Source organism: Boleophthalmus pectinirostris, unplaced genomic scaffold (assembly GCF_026225935.1).
Source record: "Boleophthalmus pectinirostris isolate CB_2022bp ecotype Guang Dong unplaced genomic scaffold, ASM2622593v1 HiC_scaffold_18, whole genome shotgun sequence".
NCBI lineage: Eukaryota > Metazoa > Chordata > Actinopteri > Gobiiformes > Gobiidae > Boleophthalmus > Boleophthalmus pectinirostris.
This window is the reverse complement of record NW_026571133.1, coordinates 14,656,355-14,677,619: the sequence shown is the minus strand read 5'-3', so window position 1 is coordinate 14,677,619 and position 21,265 is coordinate 14,656,355. Positions and strand designations below refer to the sequence as shown.

The window sequence follows — 21,265 nt, the reverse complement described above, 5'->3', positions numbered from 1 at the left end:
CTAAATATATATATTTTATAACAGAATCCTCAAAGTAGTTGCTTTGTCAAAAAATATTTGGTGGAGTTATTTAACATTTTTTCTTTACTAAATAATCCCATACATCTTGCTTCAGATATTTGATGTCTTTGGTATGTATCTAAAATGCAGAAACTACTAAGAAAAAAGAAAAGAAATATTGAGTGTGACAGTGTGTCCAAACTATTGACTGGTAGTGTATGCAGGAGCCAAGTAAACTGTAGCTGAATACTCTATCAGATTCACTCACCTGGGGGTAAAGAGTCACTAAATCACCTCGACACTAGTTTCTGTGGTTTGAGGAGAAAACTGCAGGCCAAATATGTGACGTCACCAAACATAAATAGAAACTGATTTTATGCTATTAGTGTAAATGTCAGCCTTAACAGCTCTTGTGCGTCAGTTGGATCTTACATGAATTTCACACCATTTGAGTCACTACTTACATCCAATTTATTTCTTTCAAAGGGTAAACGTTAAAAAAAAAAAAGACAAGATTATATGAGGGTTAAAGATGCATTACGGAACTTTTCTGGTGGAGGGTCCGTCAAATGTTTTTTTCCATGATAGAGATTGGTTGTGTTGTCTGGAATGTTTCACAGTATGGCATTAAGCCTTTCTATCTTCATGGAGACTAAACCAGACCAAATTCCAGGTCAGATCTGTGGAGAGGCAAACCCACTCACAGTCAATGCCTGTTTTTCTAGATATTTTTGAGCTATAAATCCACCTGCAGTTGAAAAATGTAAGGTAGAGCTGTTTAATGTCATACTGTGGAACATTTCAGGCAGAGCTATGACATAAACAAGCAGGTGATGGACCTCCCAACCAAAAAGTTACACAGTGCATCTTTAAATTATGACTGAAATTAGTGCTAAACTAGTAGTAAACTTGTCAAAATATTAATAGATTATAAAATGAAACATATAATACAACTGCAGAGGACCCCAAGTATACCACCAGAGGCAGTCCACGTACACCAATGGTACAATTACCACAGTTTGAGAAACACTGTTATAGGACATTTGAATGTACCTCATATGATCTGGACAGTGGAAGTCCCTTGTATACATAGTGGTGAGTTATTGTTAGTGGATGATGAGTTGGGCTGCTCTCTCCGTGGACACATCAGTTTAAATATAACTCGTGCCCCAGTTCCTCCTGTCTCTCAGAAGCCTGTACTGACACAGACACATTTATTCTGAAGGTCTGCATGTCCTCTTAATTAGATGCTCTGCAGGAGGATCAAAACACTACTCTGGGCTTGGGGACTGGGGATGACACAGAGGAAACTGGTAATGTCACTGTAACAAACAACATAAGCAGAGCAGAGAGGGCAGCTGTCTTGTCCCATTACCAAACGGTTTTGGGTTTGAAGCATGTTCAGACTTTCTGTGAAGAGGTCCCCTGGTTTCCTTCACCAGTCTTCATCAATGACTCATTGGCCGGTCTTCAAGCCAGTTTACTATAAATCTTTATAGTTCAAGATCTGGAGAAGGGTCCTTAGGGATTTTGCTTTGTACTCACAGTTTTTTTCTGTGACACAGAAAATACAGAGGATACATTTACTACGAGCTGAATAAAGCACACAGAACATTTTGTCACTTGGTAATTGCTATGAGGTGTTTCAATGTTTAATAAAGATAAGTCACATTTCTTCATACATTACATTTTTGGTCATAGATAATTTGTATAATGATATTCACCATATTTTTTTATATGCTTTCTATAGTTTAGTGACAATTCAAACAATTAAAAAAAATTCTGTTGGTACACAAATCTTCTCTTCATGTTTATGATTGAATGTTCAGTTTTAATTTTTTTTGCATGTGACACTTTTGCATTGTGCTACTACAGTCACTAGATGGCGGTGTTCTCCTGGTTTTGCACATGATTTCAGAGTTTGAAGTCTTATGGGCTCCACAAATCTATAAACTGTGCATGATTTTTGATTGTGACATAACATTATCACAATTAATAATATTTATGATTTTAGGTATAACTTTAATTCGTAATTTAGATACCCTCATGAATGGTAATCTGAGTGCATTTGCTTAGCTTTATTAATGGATTAATGTCAAATTTTTCATGAATTTGCCTTTCAGTCTGCGGTGGAGAAATTGACCTGGAAAGATCGTCTCCCTGGGTACTGCATCAATGTTTCATCAATCCTCTTCATGGTGAGACTAAGTACTCTAAATATTACTACTAGTCTTTTCACAAATGTGCAAATGTACTGAAGCTAATGTACTCAAATGACCTAGATAGATTTGACCAATGAAATATTAATTCTAGTGACTGCAGAAACAAATTATAATTATGTGGAATTTTCTTTTCTTTTTTTTTGTTTGTTTGATTTTTATTAGTACAGTCTCAAATTAATACTGTGCTGTACAATTGTCTGTTGTTTGATTTTGAGTTTAGTTAAGTTTTAGTTTGAGTTGTTTTACCTTTTGTTCAAAATATTTCAACTAGATTCCACCAAACACTTTTTCCTGTTGCTAGTCTATAGTAATCTTAAGTGCTAAAATGAGCACTGTCCTTGTCCCTCAGACTTTAAATATTAATCCTGACTCTGACCACTGCTGTAATGTTATCGGACAGATGTGGTTCACTGATGACTAATTCATTTCTCTTTTGCGTTTCTTTTCAGTTTGGCCTGACCTTCTCTGCAGTCTTTGGCGTGATTGTCTACAGAATCACAGTGTCCGCTCTGATGGCCATGAGCTCAGACCCGGAGGTGAAGTCCAACGTGCGCGTCACAGTCACGGCGACAGCGGTCATGATAAACCTGGTGGTGATCCTCATCCTCGACGAGATCTACGGAGCGGTGGCAGTGTGGCTGACGGAACTTGGTATAAGACATTTTATTTATTATACAATGCAGATGAATGATCACAAAGTAAAAATACACGTGTAAATCATAGTTGACATGACTGAACATCTGGAAGCGTTATATTAGTAATATATTAAAATCTGACATTTATTTACCCTTTATTTATCCAGGTAGGTTGATTGAGAACCAATTCTCATTTACAAGGATGACCTGGTTATTTGAGGGAAGAATTAAATATTAACTGAACTTAAATAATGGCAGAAACGCATCTATTTATTTTTTTTTACCAGCCAAAATACATTTTATACTGATATTTAAATAGATTCATAGCATCTTAGCTGATGATAAGAACAAGACAAGATCTTAAAAATTAGAATTTTTTATTGAACTAATGTTTTGCTGCTTTCTGGTTGGTTTCAGTTAGTGACATTATTTGATTTAGCATAATTTTCCAAACATAAATGTCCACATATTCTCATAGACGATAGCATCTCCCACATCTCCAGACTAGACCACACTGTTGGTCCTGACTCAGCCTGTGTTTGACTGTTCACAGATTGTAAATGTTTAATACTGGAATGTTGCATGTGTGAAGAGGCTCTACTTTAACCTACTTCTATCACAGGGATCACATCATGGTTTAGAGATGTTGCACAGTGAGATGCCAGTGTTTCATATACACAATATTTTATCTAGAGTAATCTGGAATAAAAATAATAAATGCGCACGTTCAGTTCTTACAGTATATAATTAGTCTGTCAGTGGGTTTAACAAATAAATGTACATACCCCAAAAAATTAATTTACTCAATGTATGACTTTATTGATACTTTACAGTGAAATCACGCTGTGGATGTTCAGCAGTTACCACAACGATACAAAGAACACATTGCCAAACACTACCAAAAAGTTTTAAGACACTTTGAAAACTCAAGAGAAAACACAAAGTGGATTTAAACAGGGGTGTTCATGGTACTGTTAAGTGTGATCACTTGTTGTAATTCTAACTAAGTCAAGTCTTTCTGATCAGACTGTGTTTAAACAAAGCTTAGATTAAAGTTGAACAGAGCTTTAGACAGAGGTGAGCCTCCAGTTAGCTTCACACATCCAGGGAATATTGATGATGTCAGATGCAAAGTATCAATACTCTGCCTATTTATAATAAATTAAAACAACAGCAACAACAACAACAACAATAACAACAAACACTTAAATAGACATTACAGTAAGCAAACATTCAAGCAATAAATAAATAAATAGGAAAAAGACCCCCTCATGATTCAGTTTTTATACTTAACCGACCTCTTAAATTCAGTCAGTTTTTATGCCTTTTATTTCCAGAAATCCCTAAAACAGAGACAAACTATGAGGAGCGTCTCATTCTGAAAGCCTTTTTACTGAAGTTCATGAACGCTTACGCCCCCATCTTCTATGTGGCTTTCTTCAAGGGAAGGTCAGTACTGCTTATAGACACTCGATACAGCACAGACAAAAATGAATATACTGTATGTTTTATATGTGCTTTCTTGGTTATTATAGGTTTGCTGGTCGACCTGGAAGTTATGTCTATGTTTTCAATGATTATCGAATGGAAGAGGTGGGTTGACTTTTTCCATTAGTTTAGTCACTTCTGATTTACTTTTGTCAAATGTAAAATTAAATGTTTTGCCCTGAATACATATTTTGTGAGTAGTTTTAAAACTTCACACTGAATCAATTTGTTGATTAAAAACTGTGGACATGGTTTCAGTATATTTAGACTTAGACAAACGTTATTGATTCACATGGGGAATTATTTGGACATAGTAGCTCACACATCATAATATAACAAAGAGCAAAAAATTGTATGTTATAATAAACTCAAAATAAGTGGCAAAAATAGCAAAAGACTGGTGTCAAATAAGGCATAATTATACAATTACATATGTGCAAGTAAATATAAAATATAAATATATGGAAGTAAAAATAAAATGTATTGTTGTGTTTTTAGCCAATTCATGTATATTCTTACAAGCTAATTTTATATTATGTTTATATTATTAAGATTATGCCATTATGTCATTAATTCCTGTGTTAATTTTCCACAGTGTGCCCCTGGAGGCTGCCTGATTGAGTTATGCATCCAGCTCAGTATCATCATGTTGGGGAAGCAGCTTATTCAGAACAACATTTTTGAGATTGGAATACCGTGAGTGTTTTTTTTTTTTTTTTTTTTTTAAATTATAATTTTAAAATACCGTGAGTGTTTATTATTACAACTCCATTGAACCATTGGCAGTTCAGTCCCAGGTTTGGCCATGTTTGCTTATGTTTTAATGTGATATGTGAGAGATTGATGGTGGTGGTCAGAGAGGATTTTGGCTCAGATGTGCAGTCAGCAGTTTGGCACCATTATCCAAGGTCAAATGTTAGTGTGCTTCTTACAGTGAGAGAGTATGTTTTTTGATTATTCAAGATGATTACTCATTTCTTTCATAATAACTATGAAGTAACCATTGTTATTATTATCAAATCAAACTTTCTGAATGATAAAATAATATATATAATATATTAAGCAAAATTGGCTCCTGTGAGCCATGTTATAATGTTGTTACCTCCTTGAAAAACATACCTGGAATTGTGTTTAGATTCATTCACACATGTTTGAGTAAACTTTAACTGATTTATTTGAAATGACTTCTTTTTATTTCTAAATTTCTCATCAGAATAATATTATATTGATTATATTGACCCTTGAGTGTAGAGAATTTTAAGTGTCCATAAAAGCTGTAGAAATCCATTATTATATACAGTGGCAACCTGGAAAATCTTACATTTTATATATATATAGTGTTTTTCAAGACACTCAGAACAAATATTAAAACAAAAGAGCATATCTCTCCTTTAGGTTTTTCTCTCTCTAACCGAAAACACTCTGTTCCATCTTTTTATGTCATGTGGTAATATATAAAGTACCCAATGTGTTTTTAAACTCTATACACCTTCACTAGAATCTTTTGAAGTCCTTTCATTTTGAAGTAATATTAAAGTATTCGGAAGAAAAAAGTTGACAAATTATGCAAAATCATGCACCTTCTACTTGCTTGCACAATTTTCCCTCCGTTACTTTTCCCTCCGATACCATGACCTTTCTTAATAAAAAAATCTCATTACTCAAAAAGTAAGAGGTTTTTCAACCTAATCTTGTACCATATGGTAGAAAACTATATGAAGCAAATATTCAAACCAGTCTGTTAAGGATATGTAAGTGAGAACCGGTAGTTATCACTGTTTGTATTTATTGCCCAAAAGGTGCTGCATATTTCATTCCGTCCTTTACCGAAATGAGTTTTTAAATTTTTTGTCAACAACTTGAAAGAATATCACAGGGTTAACTTTACCCTGTTGGAGTGCTAACTCTTTCCTACATTCTAATACCTTACTTATTTCAATAGTCACTCTAGTTTCTGAATAAGAGCTATTTGAATTTAAAAAATCTGCCCCTGTTTCCCTCCATTACCATTTGACCGGACCCATATTCTAAATAGATGAGTCTTGAGATTTTTCCTGAAGGTGATGAGGTCAGTACAATCCTGTAAATGTACAGTAGATGCATAATGAACACATGTTTAGAAGGACTGAGCTGTGAGAGGTGGTGGATGTAATGAAAGAATGTCTGAAATTAGTTTCATGTGAGGAATATGGTTTATATTTATTTATTTTCCTTTAAATAAAATCCTGGTCCTGAAACATTTATTCCACATGACCCATATATCTTTACAGACACATTTTCTTTTGTCTTCCCTTTAACATACCACTCATAGCTGCTCTCTGCAATTCACGGTTTGGTGTTCAGATCCCAAAGGTCAAAGGTCAGCTGTCAGACTCGGGGCAGTGTTGTTACTGTAGCTTTGAGCTCCATTTAACCCTGAACTCTGAGGTGAATCTCGTCAGCTCGTCGGCCTTATCCCAGGGCAACAGCGAGCTCCAACACATGTCCTCATACCAGCTTCATACCAGCCTTGTATATGCTCCAAAGGATGCCCCAAAGCAACGCAACGCTGTGAAATCACATACATGTTTCAGACAAGTTTATATTAAAGGTCCCCTATGTAACACCTGTACCTGAATTAAAAGGCCTATTATACTACTTCTGATTTATGCTATAATGTTGCTTTCTCATTCATTCACACTTGTTTAACTCATAAACTCTGTGTATTAGGTTTAGGCTGAGCTCTCAAACAGAAAACACTCCACTTTGTGATGTCGTATCGAACTGCAGGAAGTGCTCCCCTGTGTTTTTAAACTCAATACCCTTTCACTAGAATCATTTGGATAATTTCAGCTCTGGAATCTCTAGTGAACAAAAAGTAAAAGGCAGCTGTTAACTTGAAAACTACTGCTTCAAGGTGGAACAGAGCATTTTGAGCTTTGGAGATTTAAATAGACTAATAATTAAGGATTACTCAAACACATGTTAATGAAACAAAATATGGTGAGGTAACAGCACTATAACATCACCCAAAATTCACAAGAGTCAATTTTGCATAGTATAGGACCTGTGCTTTTGTGTTGTGATAGCAAAACATTATTGGCCTGCTTAAAATAATGAAATATTAACTGCACTTGTGTTTTGTTCTGATAGTTTACTATGTTGTCTCTCTCCTTTGTCAGTAAGTTGAAGAAGCTGGTTCGGACCCTGAGGGACAAAGGCACTGTGGTGGAGCAGAAGCAGGAGGACCATCCCCGACAGTGGACCCTGGACTATGCCCTCGCCCCGTTTGAGGGACTGACCCCAGAGTACATGGAGATGAGTACGTCTGCAGCCATGTTTGCAGTCTTTGCATCATTTGTGTATAAATGGAAATCATGCAGATCATACAGTGACAAAGAATGACATGCTTTTCAAAAGTTTGTTAAAACTACAGGCTTAATAGGCTTTTCAGACATTAGAACATGAGAATTTAAGAGACACTGCTTTTTGTCCTCTCTGTATAAACCTAATAAATGATAAGTATTTAAAACTAGGGATGCACTAATCCAGCTCTTTCAGTTCTGATACTGATTCTAATACTAGAGCTTTAAGTATTTGAAAACAGCATTTATGTATTATTTTTACAAAAATACAGTAATAAAATAAGAGAATAAGTTATTTTTTAATCTCTCAAGTAACTACAAAACAGGTGTATATAAGTAAAATTCAAACATTATGAAACTGTCTGGGCCAACTATGGCTAACCAGCATGTCCCCCATCTGTGAGTAAGAAATCAATCACATTCCTGAATCTAAAAAAAACAATATTACCCAGTTATTGCTAATTGTTTCTATTAAATAGATATGAAACACAAGGAAGCCATGTGCCCCCTTTGAACCCATCCACCTCTCGTGTAGTTCACAGTTACAGCTATATTCAGGTATATTCAAGTATGTGGAGGAGGGGCCTGCACTGTAGCATTCAAACCTGTGTCCTCTGCTGTTTTCTCCCCGTGTTTCTTTGTGTGGGAGCCGCTCGAAGCTGCAGCCGTCAGTCTCAGAGTGCTGGAATCCCCTGTTCCCACAAGGCTAAAGTTCCTCTGTCACCCCCCCACACTCACGTTTCACTCTCAAGGAAATAACCCGTCTCAAATACGTCGATATCGATCAGTCAAACAAGTGTGTAAAATGTGCAAATGTAAATGACGCTGTACACAGTTAGCAGCTAATCCTTTGGAAGTCTAATGATTGAAATAGCTGCTGTTGTTTAAACTTTAGTGATGAACAATTAACTATTCAGTGTTTTATCTTAAAGGTGCTATATTATGCAAAATTATTTCTTGTGCGCTTTTAACCATGTTAGAATATTGTTACCTCATCAAAAACATACCTGGAGTTGGAGTTTATTTATTTTTTATTCACACATATTTGAGTAATCTATTGAGTAGTCTATCTACATCTCCAAAGTCCACTCACCTTGTTTCCACCTTGTAATGCCATGTAGTAGTAGTTTATTTCAGTAGAGACTGGCAATTCCAGAGCTGAAATCAACCAAATGATTCAAGTGAAGGCATATAGAGTTTAAAAACACAGTGGAGCACTTGTATTACCACATGCCATTACAAGATCGGAGCAGAATATTTGATGAACTCCTAAATATGCAGGGGTTGTGTGTGAATGAAACAAAACACAGCTTCAAGTATGTTTGTGATGAGGAAACAACAACATATAGATCAGAAAATAGTGGATTATGGGCCCTTTAAGTATAGACTGTGCACTTTGTAAATAGAACCATGTCAAAGTATGGCCACTTGCACCTTCTGAAACACTGACCTGGTAAAAATCCTGGTAAAATGTTAACTGTTCATATTTAGCTCCCAACTTTTTGCCATGAATTAAAAGTCTGACAACACTGGCTGATATTTCCTTTAACTGCCCCCACACCAAAATCATATCACTTGAGATGTGCTTTCTGCAGCAAATACAAATAAATAGCGATGCTGTGTCAATGATATTTCTGGAAGTCAAGTCATGTATTTTTCAATCTAGTAACCCTATCTACACAAACAAGAAAGTTTACACATCTTTGTCTTCTGTGGATTTAACCTCAGTAGGCCTACACTGACCCAGAGTACTCATATGAATGAAATGTCAACAAACTTTGGACTGTAGACTAATTTCTTAAAATAAAGAAGAGTAAAGCAAAGAAAGCAGGATAAGTTTCAGACTCAATAAAGGCTTATTCGAAAGAGACAGTGAGACAGATGTCAAATGGCGGTCAAATGTCACAATATGTTTTTATAATTTCAATGGAAAACAAACAAAAAGCAAAGATATCGTATTCATTAAATGAAAAATATGATGTAATATTATCACATATTAATATTAACTTGTAATGAATTTCGCTATGATAACGTTTACATTTTTGTTAATAATTCTCCATCCTCATGTTTTATCTAGTTATCCAGTTTGGGTTTGTGTCCCTGTTTGTGGCTTCCTTCCCTTTGGCTCCTCTCTTCGCTCTGCTCAATAACGTCATCGAGATTCGTTTGGACGCAAAGAAGTTTGTGACTGAACTTCGACGCCCAGTGGCAGCTAGAGCCAAGGATATTGGTAAGTGTTCAAGTGTTCAAAATATGTGATTTAGTTTGCTTAGTGCTTTAAAGCTTAAATCTGATACCCTGGACTATAAATAACATTAAATTCTGGTCTTGACCTTGTTTATATCTGGTTTATGTCTCGGTCTGTGTACAGAATTGGCTGTCTCAGATTGTGTTTAGAGTTGCTTTTTCTTGGTCTTACATTGGACTCTTTCTAGTCCAATCCAATTCTAGTCCTTGTTTTGCCCTGATTTGGTCCAGGTTTAGTTTTTATTGATATCACACAGCATTAATTATGGCACAGTAGTTTAAACATTCACATGTTTTCCTTATAGATTGCATATAAATGGACATAGCTAACCTGCTTACCTCATGCATTCCAAATAGTAAGTGAATGAAGTGGACAATTTATTTTACAATGTAAAACTGTCACCTCTTTCTCTGTAAATACCGCAGGAACCTCATCATTTTGGTTTTAAATGTTCCTATTAACCTGCTCTACATGATCCTGGTGCTTTTATTTCACTGTTTAGTACTTAAGCAAATTCCTATTTCTAATATGGACCCGGCTCCAAATTCGTTCCTATAACCTCTAGCATCATGAGCCTCCTTTGACTAGAGCTGAATGCTATGAGCGATGCCACACTCCCTTAGTCCACTTCTTTGTACAGTGTATGGTTTTCCTCCATTTTGACTTACACTATTTTTTCTACAGGTGTTTGGTACAACATATTGAGCGGAATGGGCAAGTTCTCTGTTATCATTAATGTAAGTATTTTCTATACAAATCCTGTCCACCTCTAAATTTAGCATCCACCTTCCATAAAAGTAGCATAGATCAGCTAGCTTTAGTGTTACTCAGAGTCCTATAGATCCACTGTTATACATGACATGTTAATAACAAGAGGAGGTCAAGGCCTGGCTGATTCTGTCTTCATGGGATTTGAGCAAAGTTTTGTTTAGGATTTGTCTGGAGCCTGGCAACCAAATCCTTTTCCGTTTACTTTTAATACCAGGCAGTATCGAGCTGGACTTCCTAAAAAGGTATTTATTATTAAGCTGGAGTTATAGGCTTAACATTGGTCACAGAGGAAGAGTCCCAAATTCAATTCCCACAAGTGCAGTATCCGAGCTGTCATTGTAAACAAAGATCCCTGAAATAGTAATCTACATACAGTTGGTTTATATAAGAATAACAGTGTATCTGATTTGTTTTGTACTTTACAGGCCTAACAAACTTCTCATGGCAATGACTAAAATTGAGTTACGTTATATTTACTATTTAGATGGGTTAGGTCAATTTTCCAGCCTTGGGTTTCAGATTGATGGAAAAATAATGACTGTTACCATAACAATTCATAAATCACATGGACAAAAGTCATCTTTATTTTTCTAACATATTAACAGACATCTAATCCTAGTGTATAACTGTACCAAGTGTCTACTGCCACCTGCGGACTCCACTCACCAAACATTTTCTGTAGATTGGTGTTTTAGGAACGGCATCTCTGTAAACCCATTTTACAGCATTAAAGTAAATGAAGCCAAATTATTAAAATATAATTAAACTTGTATTACGTGAGTTGTCCTCCATCTTGCAGGCCTTTGTGATCTCGTTCACTTCAGACTTCATCCCGCGCCTGGTCTATCAGTACGTCTACAGTCCCACCGGAACCATGCACGGGTTCATAGACCACACTCTGTCCTATTTCAACGTGTCCAACTTCAAATCAGGGACAGCCCCAGAGAGCACTGAGCATGGGGACATCTCTGTGTGCAGGTGAGACATATGTTACACCATACAATATTCAATACAGGCGATGCTGCTCTACTGATATGGTATATTATAATAGCTAATAGATTATTCAACTAACCAAAGTAAAAAACAAGCATCGAAAACTAAACTAAATGAAACTAAATGAAAACTTGCTCTTTAAGATGAGAACATCTTTAAATGTATGCAGTCTGTGATGCAGTCTGTGATGCACTAATGTCCGCCCAGGACCGTCCTGTGTGAGTCATAGCGCACCACTGGCTGCGTTTGTACATTTGCGTAGTTAATCGAGCTTGGGATTAAATTAAGTGTCAAGAACATTGATATTAGGTTGTTAGCTTGAATAACAATATTATTTCATATTACAATATATTTCAATCAATATGCTATATAAACTAAAGCTAGATAAAAACAAAACAAGCTTTTCATCTCAAACTTTTCTGTACAGTTCCCTTTTTAATTGTTGCATCACAACTTCAAAGCAACATAATACTTTGGTTCCCTTTTAACTATATTTTGATGACAGATTCGCATGTTCACTTTGCATGAGTACTCAGTGTTTCCTCGTAGCCTGGCATGAATGGGGTGCGTGAGTGACTGGTGGTGGGGCTGATGGCACAGATTGACAAATTTGGCAGCTTCTGTCAGTCTACCCCGAGGCAACAGTGGTTACTGAAGAAGCTTACCACCACCAAGTGAATGAATAATGACTCCAGTATAATACTATGAGAGGCTTGTCACGCATGCGAAGTGCAATAAAAATGTGATGCATTATCATTATTAAAATTAGTGTAACAGGAAATCCATCATGAGAGTCATTTGATATACACTTAGATAGAGTTATTATGAACAAGTGTCTACTGTCTAATACTGTGTGTTTGTCGGGCTGCATATTTGACATTGATGTATTGACTTTGCTGGTGTATGTAAACATATTGTCCTGCTTGTTACCATAGACTCCAGACAGAGTGGGATGAAAGCAGATTCCCACAATCTCTTTGCAGCTGTATTGTCCTCATCTGAGACACTGCCCCATTGTGTGTTTGTACTTTCACTTATGACAGTAGCAAACATCTCCCTCATTATCCCACCATAAAGAGCTATAGAGGGAGAGGTCACCAACGCCGCTGGTCAAGTACAGCTGAGTTTGACCTGGGTTGCATAAGAAACACAGAGTTACAGTATAAAAGAATAGTGCTTCTGTGCTGGGCAGCCTGTGCGTCAGGCCGTGGACATGCGGACTCACATAGAAATGGAGAGGCGTGAAATCAAACTGAAGATGAGCCAAGAGATGCTCTGTGTGGGGTTTGTGTGAGAGAGGAGGAGGAGAAGGAGGAGGAGCAGGGCGTGTCTGCTATGAAGGCTGCTCAAGGAACTCATTCACAACTGTAAACTGATCTGAATATTCAACGTATGCTTGGTTCTGTATGGGATGGGGTTGTACATTTGGAAGAGCAGATAATCACAATACTGCACAAAAAGTTTAATATGAACTACAGCTTATAATTAAATTTTTTAATGCAATAATTATTATGTCCTGTTTTTATAACAGACTAACACGACAGCCAAGTCTACCCTGAGGGCATTGGAAGCACTTCAGAAGCAATCCCTAAAAATCCTAGACTCGAAACCACAAAAACACCGCCACTACCATGTCCTACAAAAATATACATACATACAAATGTACTGCTCAACTTTGATAATATACAAAGACTAGCCTCAATTCGACTGATATATAGAATCCTGGATAACTCTGCACTTACACCTCTTAAGCGCTTTGTTCAATGCACCTCTGTAGTGATAACCGGAGCCACACGTGCTTCTGCCATTTGAATTAATTACTTTATTTATTTATTTATTGTTTATTTGAATACGGACAGACATAAACATAAAATAACAATTCAGTAGCCAAGGCTAATTCACAACACCAGTCCCCAGAAGGCCTTTTAAAACTATTCACTAAAAAGCAGTGGGATTATTGCATGAAAGAGCAATAAATACAATGCATGTATCAAGAGACTCAAATATCAAAATATAACAAACATACAAACTCACACCCTCACTTTTCACTCTTGCTCATCACCCTCTCTGCCCTGCTCTCTAATTGTCTCTCTTTCACACACCCAAGAGGAAGCGCTAAAATAGTCAAGTTGCCCTAGGACATAATAACAGTATCCTAGGTTATGCAAGAAGTACCCATATATTTGTACATCTACACTTTGATTTTTTTCTACCTTCCCTGCTGCATTCTTTACTCCCAACATATTTATAATACATCCTGTACACATGTCCAAACTGTATAATTACGCATTTAACTTTACACATTTAACTTTATTTCAGAAATCATCAACATAAGCTGTGGCTGTTGACTAAGTCGCTAAAACACTCACCTGCAAAAGTCCAGTGTGTAGAGTTTGCATGTATATAGAGCTCCAATTGAGATTATAAATAATACACTTGTTTATTCTAAAGTATTCTGACACCATCGTGTAACAAATGCATTTACTTCCATCAATTTGTTCTATGACTTTTGTTTACTTTTTTATATCTTTTTGGCTAATGCTTCACTTAAAATTTGTTTTTTTGAGGCTGAATTGATAATCTGTCTCCATGGTATCTTGTTTTATCGTCTAGACTACTTTGACATTTATTTTAAGCTCTATTGGGGCAGCCTCATCTCAACCTTCTCCCACAGTAACTCAGTCCAATTCAGGACGATCTTTAGCTTGATGCTTCTCCATACCCAAACATGGAGTCTAATAAAACAGGAATGTTCTGTACTCTTTTTTTTTTTTTTTTTTTTATTCAGTGCCACCCAGAAAAGTGAAGAGACAGTTGACTCGAGGTGGAGGAGGGAGGAGGAGAGGATGTGCGGGGCGGTCCACTCGTGTAAAACAGTTTGCAGCGATTGAATTAGCATGTGGATAAATAGATCAAAGAGAGAAGAGTGAAAAGCAGATTCCAGAGGGCTGCCTGGCTGTATAAGGAGAAAGTATGAGCAGTGCTAACTCTCTGCCCTCCTTTATAAAGATAGAGAGGCCTCAGCTCAATCAGACTGGTCAAAAGCTCTCAGGGATGCGATGGGAAACTTGTCATAACTTGTATTTGTCCCTTTTCTCGATATGGAAAAGTTTGATAAGGATCTTGATTGACATGAGAACTGAAATACCACAATGTTAGGTCTGATTTAAATGGTTTACGTTTCTATTTGTGGTCTGGCGTGCTTTCATTGGCTATTCTTGCGCAACAATATTGATTTTTTTTTTTTTTTTTCGTGTTTCTTTTTTATTTGGTGTATATGTCAGATGCCCTTCCTGTCACTTGTGCAATGAAAGGTGTACTGTATAACATTTCACCTGATGTCTCCATGGAAATGTTATTGCTTTGTCTAGAATGTTCCACAATATAAATCAAACATATCTATCCCGAGGGCAAGCAGGTCTCAGCACTACGCTACATTACAGTTCAGATATTCACAGAAGGAATTGTATTTTTGAGCAAAAGAAAAACCTGCTATGAATAAATGCTAAATGGAAATGTTTAAAGTCATACTATGGCACATTCCAGGCAAAGCAACAACATCTCCATGGAGAAAAGTATGGTATGTAGCGGACCACCACTAGAAAACTTGCACAGTGCACCTTTAAGTTGAGAAAGTTTTTTGAGAGAGATTAGGGTACAAAGTGACATTTTTTGCACTTGTGTAATTTATACCTGGTCTATTTTCATTTTATTACATGCCCTTTTTAAGCACAATTCTGTCTTCACTTTGTAATAAATTTAAATTTCTGGTAAATCATGATCCTCTTTCACATCGTCCATTTAAACAACTTGCATGCATGGATCATTTGAACACTAGTCTTGTTCTGTCTTTACCATAATGCCGATCTTTGTGTTAGTCCAATGGTTTTCTCCTCACAGCAGTCACAGAAGTGGTGTGGGAGGGAGCATCCTCACTTTGACAATGAAGCAGTGTACACTCCAGATGTGCTCTGTCAAATAGTGTACTACTGTATATGGACCAGACATAGGAACAATCATGAATCTCACTAAAACCACAGCAGAAAATGAAGATTAAAAACTAAAGATAAGACCTTTCACTGGCTTTGTGGAGATTAATGTAAGTTACTTAATACTTTTGTGGGGACGTTAAAGTTCCATATATGGGCATGCTTATGTACAGTGATGAGAAGGATACTTTGAAAATGTATTTAGTTACAGAATAATGAATACCTGCATTAAAATGTGTTTTGTAACGTATTCTGATACATGGTCCAATCAGAGCACTGTATTCTGAACACTTAGAATACTTGTAGTGTAAGGACTCAACATAGGATTAAAACAGCTTGTTATACATTTCCTATCACTAATTACAGAAGGAAAACCCACACATGCACATGCTATAGGAGCAACGATCTCTCAATTTTGTGCAGTTTGAAGCCTAAATTGATCAGGTACCTATATGTATTTCATTGATTTTTCGAAAAGTAACTGTATTCAGTTACTTCCATAGCCTGTATAAAAAAGTGGACTAAGCAAGTGTTACGTCACCCACAGCATTCAGTGTCACTCAAATGAAGCTTGCTATGCTAACACAAACAAAATAAGGGAAACAAATAAAAATAAATAAAAAACACCAGGCTTATGTAGAGTGGGTTTATATGAACATTTTAAGACCAAAATAACAAGGCTCACAGCAGCATGTACAGACAGAGGGGAGACAATATTCTAATGTTAGTCAATGGGTCAGTAGGCGCCAGAAGATCCTGCATGCAAACTTCCTATTTGGAACATGGTGGCTAGCCCTATGTCCATTTATATACAATTTATGGTTACTAAACCAACATTGCCTGTGTCGCTGCACCACTAGTTGAATAAATCTAAATACAGAAGTAAAAGCAATGCTGAAACATGCTGTGGTTGTTAATGGCTTCAAATTTAAACTGGCCAGGTTAAATAAATTACCCCATTTCTGGTAAAAAGACACATGCATGCTGCTATTTTCACCTGTAAATTAAGGTGTGCTGCCAAAATAATGCTTCCTGGAAATGGTCTTTCCACTGAAGCCAGACATCACATGTGGTTTAGTTTGGTTGTTTGTTCTTGAGTCCAATTAAATGTGTTTACTGCAGAGATGTCAAAGGAAAGGAATCCCGCTAATCATCACTATAAACAAAATGACATAAGCCTCTTATTTTATAGCCTAAGATTAAAACCCTATGTGCTAAAGCTATGCAAATAATAGGATTCCAATCAAGATGGAGATTGAGTAATTCTGAATTGTCAACAGTCAGCAGATCTTTTTTATTTGGGAAGCACATTGTCAATACTCCGTCAGTGAAAGTATGTGGTCTGTAAGAGTCCAGACTTTAAAGGTGCACTGTGTAACTTTTTGGTTGGGGTCCGTTCTATGGATATGCTATTGCTCTGCTTGGATTGTTCCACAGTATGACCTTTAAATAGCTATAACTTTCATTTATTAAATTACAGGCAGTTTTATAGCTCAGAAATACCTAGAAAACTGGCATTCTGGCTGTGAGTAGGGTTGCCTTTCCACAGATCTGACCTGTGACTTGGTCTGGTTTGGTACCATACTGTGAAACATTCCAGACAAAGCAATAACATCTCCATCAAGAAAAGCATTTGATTGACCTTCCACCACAAAGTTTAGATTTATTTATTGTCATTGTATGAAATACAATGAAACTTCTACAGAGCAGATCTGTAGAAGTAAACATAATACAGCTTGGAAGCTAATGGAACAAATGTATGTTTCGTATTAAACTTAAGAGAGTAATGTAGAAAAAAAATATAAGTCAGTATAATATAACCAGTATAGCCTGTATATATATATATAACATAAGCCAGTGTGCTGCTTTTGTGTTTCCCAGGACATGGGGGTAGTAAAAGGTGTTAAATCCTTTCGTGAACTTGTTAATTTAAATTGGATTTTTTCCAAGACACACCTGGCAACACCTCTAGTTGAAAGGCTAGTTGAAAATCCGTAGTTTAAGTAACCTCCACTTCTAATGAATCCTTTGTTGTTGTGTTACAGGTATAAAGATTACAGAGAACCTCCCTGGTCTCCAGATGCCTATCAGTTCTCCAAACACTACTGGTGCGTGCTGGCTGCCAGACTGGCCTTCGTCATTCTTTTCCAGGTGAGATAACTTAAGAGGAATGTCAATGATTGGTTTAGGATTCCCATCTAAAGTCTACAATAAACATACTACTACATGAGCTTGTCACTATGGAGATGCCATTGCTTTGCTTTGTCACATTTTTATATAAGGCTTTTCCAAAGCGCTCTACATCAAGGAACCACTCACCCATTCATGTACACACACCAGTGTGCACCCACTGGGTGTCTTGCCCAAGGACACAACAACAGTATTCATCTTTGGGAGCTAAGCCATTGTCGCCTCTGTCATGTTACTCCGACTGCCATTAATTGAATAAATACAAGATATGTATGTAATGCCGTACTGTGAAAAATTCCAGGCAAAGCAGCAACATCTTTATGGAGGGAGGCTGTTGATTTACACTCCACCTGGAAAGTTGCACATATCACCTTTAATGAATTATACGCAATCACAAACAAAGCACTTTTTTGGAGTTTTGTTACTTACATCCTCTAAACATTATTATATAACCAAAAGAAAGTGAGTATTGAAGTATATACGTATAGGGTGAATATAGGTGGATGTGTGTGGGCCAGTCATTTGTCATTGAGAAGCCTGATTGTACTCATCATGTCTGAAATGTTCCCAGATGGTCGAGTAAATGAGTAAATGTCCAAAGGCTGGAGGTATAAACAGATGCATAGTTTCATTGCTCACATCTGTCCAGCGTCCTTCAGCACATGGGATCTACACACTTCACTGCAGTCACACACAGATTTCTATAACTTAACCTTGGTGTCAGAAAAGTTTGTGTAACCTTCAGAACCTCAAGACATTTACATTGCAGTAGACTCACATGGGACCATTTTGCATGAACTGTATTTTGTCATGAATGAAAGCATGTAAAAAAAAAAAAAAAAAAAAATCCCAAATAATTCTGTATGCTTTTACTTTTTATTTGCCCAGCTAGTTCTGCACTGTTATGTAAATTTGCCCCATAGACTATATAAAGAAGTGGACTAAGTGTATAAGGGAGCAAATTTGGAGTACGTAAATTTTGTATTTATGTACAAAATAGTGAAATTAAAACACCAGGGTCATGTAGAGCGGGCCAATACAAACATTTTAAGATCAAAATGACAAAACACACTGCAGCAGTTACAGAGAGAGAGGTGACAAGAGTTGATGAAGCCAGAAGTGTGTCCACATGAACACTTCCTATTTGGAACGTCAGTGAATCAGCAATGTCCATTTACTGTATATATAGAGTCAATGATATTTAATTTTTTTCTTGATTTAGTTGTTTTATATTGCATGCCTGTTATTACATTTACATGAAACTGTTCTTAGACATTGGCAATAATCATTTCTTTGATTCTGATTGTTATGTCCCCTATCCGACAAGGGACACAACTGTTATAAAACAATCATTGAGACTGAGACTGAGTCAAAAAAAAATAAAAAAAAATAGTTTGGCAAGTGTATTTTGTGAGGCCAAACATTCACCAAGGTGTACAAAAAACTAAAGTTGGTGGGAGGAGGCACATGCCAGTTCTACCATAGAAAAGAACAGAAAGTATAACTAAACAGGGCCATACTAAAACCTACGCTACGAAAGTAAAGAAATCAAAAGCCTAGTCTATGCGATCTAAAAAAAGAAAGAAAAAAAAACAAACTAGGAACAAGTGAAGTCTGATTGGCTACTAGCTGGCCAATCAGAGAGCTTGAGCCAGGTCCTGCACCTTAACACAGGGCAGAGGAGGCAGCAGTAACACTGATCAGTACAACCAACTTCAGGATAAAGTATACAAATGAGACATACAGTAATGGTGATAGACAGAAGATGGATGTTGTAAACCCAGTATGTTACACTACAGGTTGACTTTAATAAGTTTTGATGAAATTAGATTATCCTGTATTACCAGAAATATCTCAAGATATTGTATACCAGCACAAAATGAACGCACTGTATTATAGAGTTTTACAACAAAAATATTTGAGAATAAAATAAATTGTCATTTCAAGACTAGGCTTATTATCTATAGTGGTGTGATTCCTCGGCCTAAGGCTGCAGTCACACTTTTATTACTTTGATCCTGGTTTAGTTCTGTTGTAGACCTGGTTTTGGCCTGTTCTTGTCCTGTGTCATGGTGTAGTCCAGGTTTAGTTCTGGATTTGGTTCTGGAAAAGTGCTTTATAAATAAAGTTTGATTGATTGATTTAGTCCCAGTTTTGTTGTGGTGTGAGTACAGCTTAATGTTTGGTTAACTTTTCAGATTTTTTGTCATCTGTATTTTCTAAAATTAAGGCAAATTTCTTTCTCTTGTCAGAACCTGGTGATGTTCCTGAGCCTGGTGGTCGCCTGGGTGATCCCTGACGTCCCCAAAACCATCGTAGAGCAGCTCAAACGCGAGAAGAAACTGCTGGTGGATTTATTTCTACAGGAGGAGAAGGAGAAGTTCCAACTGATCCAGAGTTTATTCAACAAAGATGGGGCCAACCTCCAATCATGCAGCACTATGCTCCAATCGGGACAAGGCCTCGCTCCTCTGGGTCGATACAGCACCCTGCCCCCCCTCAATACCCAGGCCTCTGCCCGTGATGCCGAGGGGTTTCCTAGGGCACGATGCAGGGCTGCTAGCTTCAGCCAGTTCAGCAGAAAGGCAGCCAGTAGTGAGAATGACAACTCCGTGCATACCGCGGTTTAACAGGTGGCTTACGAAAAAAGACGATTTGTTTTGTTATGTTCAAAAAGGATGAACATGGACTTAAAAGACTTGCTTTCTACTCAAAGACTGTTCAAATACATGTTTTTTGGTATAAATAGTGAGGCAGATAAGCTTCATAGCGTAGACAAGCAATAATGGCTTTTAATTGGCCACAGTTCGGATAGAGAGAGAGAGTGAGGTCTGAAAGTCCCTGAAGTGTGTGATAGTAATGACCTAATGTTTATCAAGCCGACAGTAGCAAATATTTTGTGTTATTTTGTATTACTCGTAGATAATTTATTAATACTATGGAAGAGGATTAGGCTAACTGGAATACATTTATTATTATTATTATTATTATTATTAATAATAATATTATATATATTAATAATAATAATAATAATAATAATAATAATAATAATAATAATAATAATAATTTATTTATTTTCAATTTTCAATTTGGTTATAATGCTTTTTAAATTAATGGGAACGATTACAAATGACATGAAAAAAATTATTAGACGCGTTTATAAATTATTACATGTCTTATAAAATGTTATTTAGTAGCTGTTTCATATGACATAATAATTATAATAGGCCTAATAAGAATTAGTTCTTCACAGTTCTTCAATACTTCATCATTAATCTTAAATTTTGACAGTTGTCCTAATCCTCTGCCATGTTTTATTTTATTTTATTTATTTATTTTTGGATAGACCTGTAAGCTGGCAAGATTTATTTATATTGTAATGATT

The 21,265-nt window shown here is 36.4% G+C and overlaps 1 protein-coding gene across 1 annotated transcript in view; it reads left to right on the top strand.

The window, feature by feature from the left end:
- The window catches only part of ano2b (anoctamin 2b), a 68,785-nt gene extending 47,946 nt beyond the window's left edge, over nt 1-20,839 (top strand). The window contains exons 17-27 of the mRNA XM_055153458.1: nt 2,124-2,198; nt 2,672-2,873; nt 4,195-4,306; nt 4,393-4,450; nt 4,941-5,041; nt 7,507-7,646; nt 9,767-9,919; nt 10,622-10,674; nt 11,508-11,686; nt 17,736-17,841; nt 20,133-20,839. Coding sequence (XP_055009433.1) covers nt 2,124-2,198; nt 2,672-2,873; nt 4,195-4,306; nt 4,393-4,450; nt 4,941-5,041; nt 7,507-7,646; nt 9,767-9,919; nt 10,622-10,674; nt 11,508-11,686; nt 17,736-17,841; nt 20,133-20,510 — 1,557 coding nt within the window. The 3' untranslated portion in view covers nt 20,511-20,839. The remainder of the gene's footprint in view (nt 1-2,123; nt 2,199-2,671; nt 2,874-4,194; nt 4,307-4,392; nt 4,451-4,940; nt 5,042-7,506; nt 7,647-9,766; nt 9,920-10,621; nt 10,675-11,507; nt 11,687-17,735; nt 17,842-20,132) is intronic.
- Nucleotides 20,840-21,265: the final 426 nt, after the last annotated feature.